This window comes from Narcine bancroftii, chromosome 8 (assembly GCF_036971445.1).
Source record: "Narcine bancroftii isolate sNarBan1 chromosome 8, sNarBan1.hap1, whole genome shotgun sequence".
In the NCBI taxonomy this organism is placed as follows: domain Eukaryota; kingdom Metazoa; phylum Chordata; class Chondrichthyes; order Torpediniformes; family Narcinidae; genus Narcine; species Narcine bancroftii.
This window is the reverse complement of record NC_091476.1, coordinates 59,018,608-59,027,088: the sequence shown is the minus strand read 5'-3', so window position 1 is coordinate 59,027,088 and position 8,481 is coordinate 59,018,608. Positions and strand designations below refer to the sequence as shown.

The 8,481-nt window shown below is 66.2% G+C and overlaps 3 protein-coding genes across 3 annotated transcripts; all 3 read right to left on the bottom strand.

Annotated features, from left to right (window-relative positions):
* Window positions 1-1,201: 1,201 nt before the first annotated feature.
* On the bottom strand, window positions 1,202-3,457 carry LOC138742018 (uncharacterized protein DKFZp434B061-like). The gene is made up of 4 exons (XM_069896211.1): window positions 3,135-3,457; window positions 2,798-3,017; window positions 2,338-2,713; window positions 1,202-2,235 (listed from the first exon to the last, which is right to left on the bottom strand). The coding sequence occupies exons 1-4, from the start codon at window positions 3,455-3,457 to the stop codon at window positions 1,202-1,204; spliced, it is 1,953 nt and encodes a 650-aa protein (XP_069752312.1).
* LOC138742017 (proline-rich protein 36-like) lies at window positions 3,454-5,477 on the bottom strand. Its single transcript, XM_069896210.1, has 3 exons — window positions 4,933-5,477; window positions 4,091-4,855; window positions 3,454-4,012 (listed from the first exon to the last, which is right to left on the bottom strand). The coding sequence occupies exons 1-3, from the start codon at window positions 5,475-5,477 to the stop codon at window positions 3,454-3,456; spliced, it is 1,869 nt and encodes a 622-aa protein (XP_069752311.1).
* A 4-nt stretch (window positions 5,478-5,481) lies between these two features.
* On the bottom strand, window positions 5,482-6,893 carry LOC138742016 (proline-rich protein 36-like). Its single transcript, XM_069896209.1, has 2 exons — window positions 6,763-6,893; window positions 5,482-6,661 (listed from the first exon to the last, which is right to left on the bottom strand). The coding sequence occupies exons 1-2, from the start codon at window positions 6,891-6,893 to the stop codon at window positions 5,482-5,484; spliced, it is 1,311 nt and encodes a 436-aa protein (XP_069752310.1).
* Between the last annotated feature and the right edge of the window lie 1,588 nt (window positions 6,894-8,481).

Sequence of the window (8,481 nt, the reverse complement as noted above, 5' to 3'; positions counted from 1 at the left end):
GGCCGGGACAGGAGCACCGGGGGTGCCAGGCCAGGAGCACCGGCGAGGCCGGGCCAGGAAAAGCGGGGAGTCCGGGCCAGGAATACCGGCGAGGCTGGGCCAGGAGCACCGGCGAGGCCGTGCTAGGAGCACCGAGGAGGCCAGGCCATGAGTTCATGTGAGGCCGGGCCTGGAGAACTGGTGAGGCTGGGCCTGGAGTACTGGTGAGGCTGGGCCTGGAGTACTGGTGAGGCTGGGCCAGGAGTACTGGTGAGGCTGGGCCTGGATTACTGGTGAGGCTGGGCCTGGAAGACTGGGCAGGATAGGCCTTGAGCGCTGGTGACGCTGGGCCTGGAGTACTGGGGAGGCTGGCGCTGGAGTTCTGGTGAGGCGGGGCCGGGAGTACTGGTGAGGCTGGGCCTGGAGTACTGGTGAGGCTGGGCCTGGAGTACTTGTGAGGCTGGGCCAGGAGTACTGGTGAGGCTGGGCCTGGAGTACTGGTGATGCTGGGCCAGGAGTACCGAAGAGGCCGGGCCAGGAGCACCGGGGAGGCCAGGCCTGGAGGACCGGCGAGGCCGGGTCAGGAGCAGCGGGGAGGCCGGGCAAGGAGCACCGGCGGGTCTGGGCCAGGAGCAACGGCAAGGCCGCGCTAGGAGCACCGGCGAGGCCGGGCCATTAGCACCGGCGAGGCCGGGCTAGGAGCACCGGGTAGGCCGGGCCAGGAGCACCGGGGAGGCCGGGCCTGGAGGACCGGGGAGGACGGGCCAGAAGCACAGCGGAGACCGGGCCAGGAGCACAGGGGAGGCCGGGCCAGGAGCACCGGGAAGGCCGCACCAGGAGCACCGCCGAGGCATGGCCAGGAGCACATGCGAGGCCGGGCCAGGAGCACCGGCGAGGCAGGGCCAGCAGCACCGGGGAGGACGGGCCAGGAGCACCGGGGAGGCCGGTTCAAGAGCACCGGCAAGGCCGGGCCAGGAGCACCGGAGAGAACCGGCCAGGAGCACCGGAGAGGCCGGGCAAGGAGCACCGGGGAGGCCGGGCCAGGTGCACCGGGGAGACCAGGCCAGAAGGACCGGCGAGGCCGGGCCAGGGGCAGCGGGGAGGCCGGGCCAGGAGCACTGGTGAGGCTGGGCCTGGAGTGCTGGGTAGGCTGGGCCTGGAGTGCTGGGGAGGCTTCACATGGTGCGAGTGAAATAGTCCTGGAGTACTGGTGAGGCTGGACCTAATTTACTGGTGAGGCTGGGCCTGGAGTACTGGTGAGGCTGGCGCTGGAGTTCTGGTGAGGCGGGGCCTGGAGTACTGGTAAGGCTGTGCCTGGAGTGCTGGTGAGGCTGGGCCTGGAGTACTGGTGAGGCTGGGCCAGGAGTACGGGTGAGGCTGGGCCTGGAGTACGGGTGAGGCTGGGCCTGGAATACTGTGTAGGCTGGGCCTGGAGTACTGGTGAGGCTGGGCCAGGAGTATTGGTGAGTCTGGGCCTGGAGTACTGGTGAGGCTGCGCCTGGAATACTGGGGAGGCTGGGCCTGGAGTACTGGTGAGGCTGGGCCTGGAGTACTGGTGAGGCTGGGCCTGAAGTACTGGTATATATGGGCCTGGTGGACAAGGGAGGCTGAGCCTGGAGTACTGGGGAGGCTGGGCCTGGAGTACTGGTGAGGCTGGACCAGGAGTACTGGTGAGGCTAGGTCTGGAGTACTGGTGAGGCTGGGCCTGGAGTACTGGTGAGGCTGGGCCTGGAGTACTGTTGAAGATGGGCCTGGTGGACAAGGGAGGCTGAGCCTGGAGTACTGGGGAGGCTGGGCCTGGAGTACTTGTGAAGCTGGCCCTAGAGAACTGGTGAGGCTGGCCCAGGAGTACTGGTGAGGCTGGGCCTGGATTACTGGCAAGGCTGGGCCTGGAGTACTGGTGAGGCTGGGCCTGGAGTACTGGTGAGGCTGGGCCTGGAGTACTGGTGAAGATGGGCCTGGTGTACAAGGTAGGCTGAGACTGGAGTACTGGGGAGGCTGGGCCTGGAGTACTGGGGAGGCTGGGCCTGGAGTACTGGTGAGGCTGGGCCTGGAGTACTGGTGAGGATGGGCCTGGTGGACAAGGGAGGCTGAGCCTGGAGTACTGGAGAGGCTGGGCCAGGAGCACCGGCGAGGCCGGGACAGGAGCACCGGGGGTGCCAGGCCAGGAGCACCGGCGAGGCCGGGCCAGGAAAAGCGGGGAGTCCGGGCCAGGAATACCGGCGAGGCTGGGCCAGGAGCACCGGCGAGGCCGTGCTAGGAGCACCGAGGAGGCCAGGCCATGAGTTCATGTGAGGCCGGGCCTGGAGAACTGGTGAGGCTGGGCCTGGAGTACTGGTGAGGCTGGGCCTGGAGTACTGGTGAGGCTGGGCCAGGAGTACTGGTGAGGCTGGGCCTGGATTACTGGTGAGGCTGGGCCTGGAAGACTGGGCAGGATAGGCCTTGAGCGCTGGTGACGCTGGGCCTGGAGTACTGGGGAGGCTGGCGCTGGAGTTCTGGTGAGGCGGGGCCGGGAGTACTGGTGAGGCTGGGCCTGGAGTACTGGTGAGGCTGGGCCTGGAGTACTTGTGAGGCTGGGCCAGGAGTACTGGTGAGGCTGGGCCTGGAGTACTGGTGATGCTGGGCCAGGAGTACCGAAGAGGCCGGGCCAGGAGCACCGGGGAGGCCAGGCCTGGAGGACCGGCGAGGCCGGGTCAGGAGCAGCGGGGAGGCCGGGCAAGGAGCACCGGCGGGTCTGGGCCAGGAGCAACGGCAAGGCCGCGCTAGGAGCACCGGCGAGGCCGGGCCATTAGCACCGGCGAGGCCGGGCTAGGAGCACCGGGTAGGCCGGGCCAGGAGCACTGGGGAGGGCGGTCCAGGAGCACCGGCGAGGCCGGGCCAGGAGCACTGGGGAGAATGGGCCAGGAGCATCGGGGAGGCCGGGACAGGAGAACCGGGGAGGCCAGGCCAGGAACAACGGCGAGGCCGGGCCAGGAGCAGCGGGGAGTCCTGGCCAGGAATACCTGCGAGGCTGGGCCAGGAGCACCGGCGAGGCCGCGCTAGGAGCACAGGGGAGGCCGGGCCATGAGTTCATGTGAGGCCGGGCCTGGTGAGGTTGGGCCTGGAGTACAGGGGAGGCTGGGTTTCGAGTACTGGTGAGGCTGGGCCTGGATTACTGGGTAGGCGGGACCTGGAGTACTGGTGAGGCTGGGCCTGGAGTTCTGGTGAGGCTGGGCCTGGAGTACTGGTGAAGATGGGCCTGGTGGACAAGGTAGGCTGAGCCTTGAGTACTGGCGAGGCTGGGCCTGGAGCACTGGTGAGGCTCGACCAGGAGTACTGGTGAGGCTAGGTCTGGACTACTGGGGCGGCTGGGCCTGGAGTACTGGGAAGGCTGGGTCTGGAGTGCTGGGATGAGTGGGCTGCAGTGCTGGGGAGTCCGGGCCTGCAGCGCTGGGGAGGTCGTGCCAGGAGCACCGCGGAGGTCGGGCCATGAGTTCATGTGAGGCCGGGCCTGGTGAGGTTGGGCCTGGAGTACAGGGGAGGCTGGGTTTGGAGTACTGGTGAGGCTGGGCCTGGATTACTGGGTAGGCGGGACCTGGAGTGCTGGGGAGGCTGGGCCTGGAGTGCTGGGAAGGCTAGGCCTCGAGTCCTGGGGAGGCTGGCACAGGAGTGCTGGGGAGGCTGGGCCTGGAGTGCTGGGGAGGCTTCACATGGAGAGCGAGTGAAATAGGCCTGGAGTAATGGTGAGTCTGGGCCTGGTGTACTGGTGAGGCTGGACCTGGAGTACTGGTGAGGCTGGGCCTGGAGTACTGGTGAAGCTGGGCCTGGAATACTGGGGAGGCTGGGCCTGGAGCGCTGGTGACGCTGGTCCTGGAGTACTGGGGAGGCTGGGCCTGGAGTACTGGTGAGGCTGGGCCAGGAGTACTGGTGAGTCTGGGCCTGGAGTACTGGTGAGGCTGCACCTGGAATACTGGGGAGCCTGGGCCTGGAGTACTGGTGAGGCTGGGCCTGAAGTACTGGTGAGTCTGGGCCTGGAGTACTGGTGAGGCTGGGCCTGGAGTATTGGTGAGGTTTGACCTGGAGTACTGGTGAGGCTGGACCTGGAGTACTGGTGAGGCTGGGCCTGGATTACTGGTGAGGCTTGACCTGGAGTACTGGTGAGGCTGGACCTGGAGTACTTGTGAAGCTGGCCCTAGAGAATTCGTGAGGCTGGCCCTGGAGTACTGGTGAGGCTGGGCCTGGATTACTGGCAAGGCTGGGCCTGGAGTACTGGTGAGGCTGGGCCTGGAGTACTGGTGAGGCTCGCCCTGGAGTACTGGTGACGCTGGGCCAGGAGAACCGGAGAGGCCGGGCCAGGAGCACCGGGGAGGCCGGGCCAGGTGCACCGGGGAGGCCAGGCCTGGAGGACCGGCGAGGCCGGGCCAGGAGCAGCGGGTAGGCCGGGCCAGGAGCACTGGCGAGTCTGGGCCAGGAGCAACGGCAAGGCCGCGCTAGGATCACCGGCGAGGCCGGGCCATTAGCACCGGCGAGGCCGGGCCAGGAGCACCGCGGAGGCCGGTCCAGGAGCACCGGCGAGGCCGGGCCAGGAGCACTGGGGAGAACGGGCCAGGAGCATCGGGGAGGCCGGGACAGGAGAACCGGGGAGGCCAGGCCAGGAGCAACGGCGAGGCCGGGCCAGGAGCACCGGCGATACCGCGCTAGGAGCACCGGGGAGGCCGGGCCTGGTGAGGTTGTGCCTGGAGTACAGGGGAGGCTGGGTTTGGAGTACTGGTGAGGCTGGGCCTGGATTACTGGGTAGGTGGGACCTGGAGTGCTGGAGAGGCTGGGCCTGGAGTGCTGGGAAGGCTGGGCCTGGAGTCCTCGGGAGGCTGGCACAGGAGTGCTGGGGAGGCTGGGCCTGGAGTGATGGGGAGGCTTCACATGGAGTGCAAGTGAAATAGGCCTGGAGTAATGGTGAGGCTGGGCCTGGTGTACTGGTGAGGCTGGGCCTGGAGTACTGGTGAGGCTGGGCCTGGAGTACTGGTGAAGCTGGGCCTGGAATACTGGGGAGGCTGGGCCTGGAGCGCTGGTGACGCTGGTCCTGGAGTACTGGGGAGGCTGGGCCTGGAGTACTGGTGAGGCTGGGCCAGGAGTACTGGTGAGTCTGGGCCTGGAGTACTGGTGAGGCTGCACCTGGAATACTGGGGAGCCTGGGCCTGGAGTACTGGTGAGACTGGGCCTGAAGTACTGGTGAGTCTGGGCCTGGAGTACTGTTGAGGCTGGGCCTGGAGTATTGGTGAGGCTTGACCTTGAGTACTGGTGAGGCTGGGCCTGGAGCACTGGTGAGGCTCGACCAGGAGTACTGGTGAGGCTAGGTCTGGACTACTGGGGCGGCTGGGCCTGGAGTACTGGGAAGGCTGGGTCTGGAGTGCTGGGATGAGTGGGCTGCAGTGCTGGGGAGTCCGGGCCTGCAGCGCTGGGGAGTCCGGGCCTGCAGCGCTGGGGAGGTCGTGCCAGGAGCACCGCGGAGGCCGGGCCATGAGTTCATGTGAGGCCGGGCCTGGTGAGGTTGGGACTGGAGTACAGGGGAGGCTGGGTTTGGAGTACTGGTGAGGCTGGGCCTGGATTACTGGGTAGGCGGGACCTGGAGTGCTGGGGAGGCTGGGCCTGGAGTGCTGGGAAGGCTAGGCCTCGAGTCCTGGGGAGGCTGGCACAGGAGTGCTGGGGAGGCTGGGCCTGGAGTGCTGGGGAGGCTTCACATGGAGAGCGAGTGAAATAGGCCTGGAGTAATGGTGAGGCTGGGCCTGGTGTACTGGTGAGGCTGGGCCTGGAGTACTGGTGAGGCTGGGCCTGGAGTACTGGTGAAGCTGGGCCTGGAATACTGGGGAGGCTGGGCCTGGAGCTCTGGTGACGCTGGTCCTGGAGTACTGGGGAGGCTGGGCCTGGAGTACTGGTGAGGCTGGGCCAGGAGTACTGGTGAGGCTGCACCTGGAATACTGGGGAGCCTGGGCCTGGAGTACTGGTGAGGCTGGGCCTGAAGTACTGGTGAGTCTGGGCCTGGAGTACTGGTGAGGCTGGGCCTGGAGTATTGGTGAGGTTTGACCTGGAGTACTGGTGAGGCTGGACCTGGAGTACTGGTGAGGCTGGGCCTGGATTACTGGTGAGGCTTGACCTGGAGTACTGGTGAGGCTGGACCTGGAGTACTTGTGAAGCTGGCCCTAGAGAATTCGTGAGGCTGGCCCTGGAGTACTGGTGAGGCTGGGCCTGGATTACTGGCAAGGCTGGGCCTGGAGTACTGGTGAGGCTGGGCCTGGAGTACTGGTGAGGCTCGCCCTGGAGTACTGGTATAGATGGGCCTGGTGGACAAGGGAGGCTGAGCCTGGAGTACTGGGGAGGCTGGGCCTGGAGTACTGGTGAGGCTGGACCAGGAGTACTGGTGAGGCTAGGTCTGGAGTACTGTTGAGGCTGGGCCTGGATTACTGGTGAGGCTGGGCCTGGAGTACTGGTGAAGATGGGCCTGGTGGACAAGGGAGGCTGAGCCTGGAGTACTGGGGAGGCTGGGCCTGGAGTACTTGTGAAGCTGGCCCTAGAGAACTGGTGAGGCAGGCCCAGGAGTACTGGTGAGGCTGGGCCTGGATTACTGGCAAGGCTGGGCCTGGAGTACTGGTGAGGCTGGTCCTGGAGTTCTGGTGAGGCTGGGCCTGGAGTACTGGTGAAGATGGGCCTGGTGGACAAGGTAGGCTGAGCCTTGAGTACTGGCGAGGCTGGGCCTGGAGCACTGGTGAGGCTCGACCAGGAGTACTGTTGAGGCTAGGTCTGGACTACTGGGGCGGCTGGGCCTGGAGTACTGGGAAGGCTGGGTCTGGAGTGCTGGGATGAGTGGGCTGCAGTGCTGGGGAGTCCGGGCCTGCAGCGCTGGGGAGGTCGTGCCAGGAGCACCGCGGAGGCCGGGCCATGAGTTCATGTGAGGCCGGGCCTGGTGAGGTTGGGCCTGGAGTACAGGGGAGGCTGGGTTTGGAGTACTGGTGAGGCTGGGCCTGGATTACTGGGTAGGCGGGACCTGGAGTGCTGGGGAGGCTGGGCCTGGAGTGCTGGGAAGGCTAGGCCTCGAGTCCTGGGGAGGCTGGCACAGGAGTGCTGGGGAGGCTGGGCCTGGAGTGCTGGGGAGGCTTCACATGGAGAGCGAGTGAAATAGGCCTGGAGTAATGGTGAGGCTGGGCCTGGTGTACTGGTGAGGCTGGGCGTGGAGTACTGGTGAGGCTGGGCCTGGAGTACTGGTGAAGCTGGGCCTGGAATACTGGGGAGGCTGGGCCTGGAGCGCTGGTGACGCTGGTCCTGGAGTACTGGGGAGGCTGGGCCTGGAGTACTGGTGAGGCTGGGCCAGGAGTACTGGTGAGTCTGGGCCTGGAGTACTGGTGAGGCTGCACCTGGAATACTGGGGAGCCTGGGCCTGGAGTACTGGTGAGGCTGGGCCTGAAGTACTGGTGAGTCTGGGCCTGGAGTACTGGTGAGGCTGGGCCTGGAGTATTGGTGAGGTTTGACCTGGAGTACTGGTGAGGCTGGACCTGGAGTACTGGTGAGGCTGGGCCTGGATTACTGGTGAGGCTTGACCTGGAGTACTGGTGAGGCTGGACCTGGAGTACTTGTGAAGCTGGCCCTAGAGAATTCGTGAGGCTGGCCCTGGAGTACTGGTGAGGCTGGGCCTGGATTACTGGCAAGGCTGGGCCTGGAGTACTGGTGAGGCTGGGCCTGGAGTACTGGTGAGGCTCGCCCTGGAGTACTGGTATAGATGGGCCTGGTGGACAAGGGAGGCTGAGCCTGGAGTACTGGGGAGGCTGGGCCTGGAGTACTGGTGAGGCTGGACCAGGAGTACTGGTGAGGCTAGGTCTGGAGTACTGTTGAGGCTGGGCCTGGAGTACTGGTGAGGCTGGGCCTGGAGTACTGGTGAAGATGGGCCTGGTGGACAAGGGAGGCTGAGCCTGGAGTACTGGGGAGGCTGGGCCTGGAGTACTTGTGAAGCTGGCCCTAGAGAACTGGTGAGGCAGGCCCAGGAGTACTGGTGAGGCTGGGCCTCGATTACTGGCAAGGCTGGGCCTGGAGTACTGGTTAGGCTGGTCCTGGAGTTCTGGTGAGGCTGGGCCTGGAGTACTGGTGAAGATGGGCCTGGTGGACAAGGTAGGCTGAGCCTTGAGTACTGGCGAGGCTGGGCCTGGAGCACTGGTGAGGCTCGACCAGGAGTACTGGTGAGGCTAGGTCTGGACTACTGGGGCGGCTGGGCCTGGACTACTGGGAAGGCTGGGTCTGGAGTGCTGGGATGAGTGGGCTGCAGTGCTGGGGAGTCCGGTCCTGCAGCGCTGGGGAGGTCGTGCCAGGAGCACCGGGGAGGCCGGGCCTGGAGGACCGGGGAGGACGGGCCAGAAGCACAGCGGAGACCGGGCCAGGAGCACAGGGGAGGCCGGGCCAGGAGCATCGGGAAGGCCGCACCAGGAGCACCGCCGAGGCATGGCCAGGAGCACAGGCGAGGCCGGGCCAGGAGGACCGGCG

Coding starts and splice junctions, on each gene's coding strand:
- LOC138742018 (XM_069896211.1), bottom strand. CDS start 3,457: ATGAACTCATGGCCCGACCTCCGCGGTGCTCCTGGCACGACCTCCCCA. Junction 3,018..3,134: donor CTCCAGGTCCCGCCTACCCA/GTAATCCAGGCC, acceptor CTGTGCTCCTAG/CGCGGCCTCGCCGGTGCTCC. Junction 2,236..2,337: donor CTCCTGGCCCAGCCTCACCA/GTACTCCAGGCC, acceptor CGGTGCTCCTAG/CACGGCCTCGCCGGTGCTCC.
- LOC138742017 (XM_069896210.1), bottom strand. CDS start 5,477: ATGGCCCGGCCTCCGCGGTGCTCCTGGCACGACCTCCCCAGCGCTGCA. Junction 4,856..4,932: donor CTCCAGGCCCAGCCTCACCA/GTACACCAGGCC, acceptor CCATCACTCCAG/GCCCAGCCTCCCCAGCACTC. Junction 4,013..4,090: donor CTCCAGGTCAAGCCTCACCA/GTAATCCAGGCC, acceptor CCAATACTCCAG/GCCCAGCCTCACCAGTACTC.
- LOC138742016 (XM_069896209.1), bottom strand. CDS start 6,893: ATGGCCCGGCCTCCGCGGTGCTCCTGGCACGACCTCCCCAGCGCTGCA. Junction 6,662..6,762: donor CTCCAGGCCCAGCCGCCCCA/GTAGTCCAGACC, acceptor CTTGTCCACCAG/GCCCATCTTCACCAGTACTC.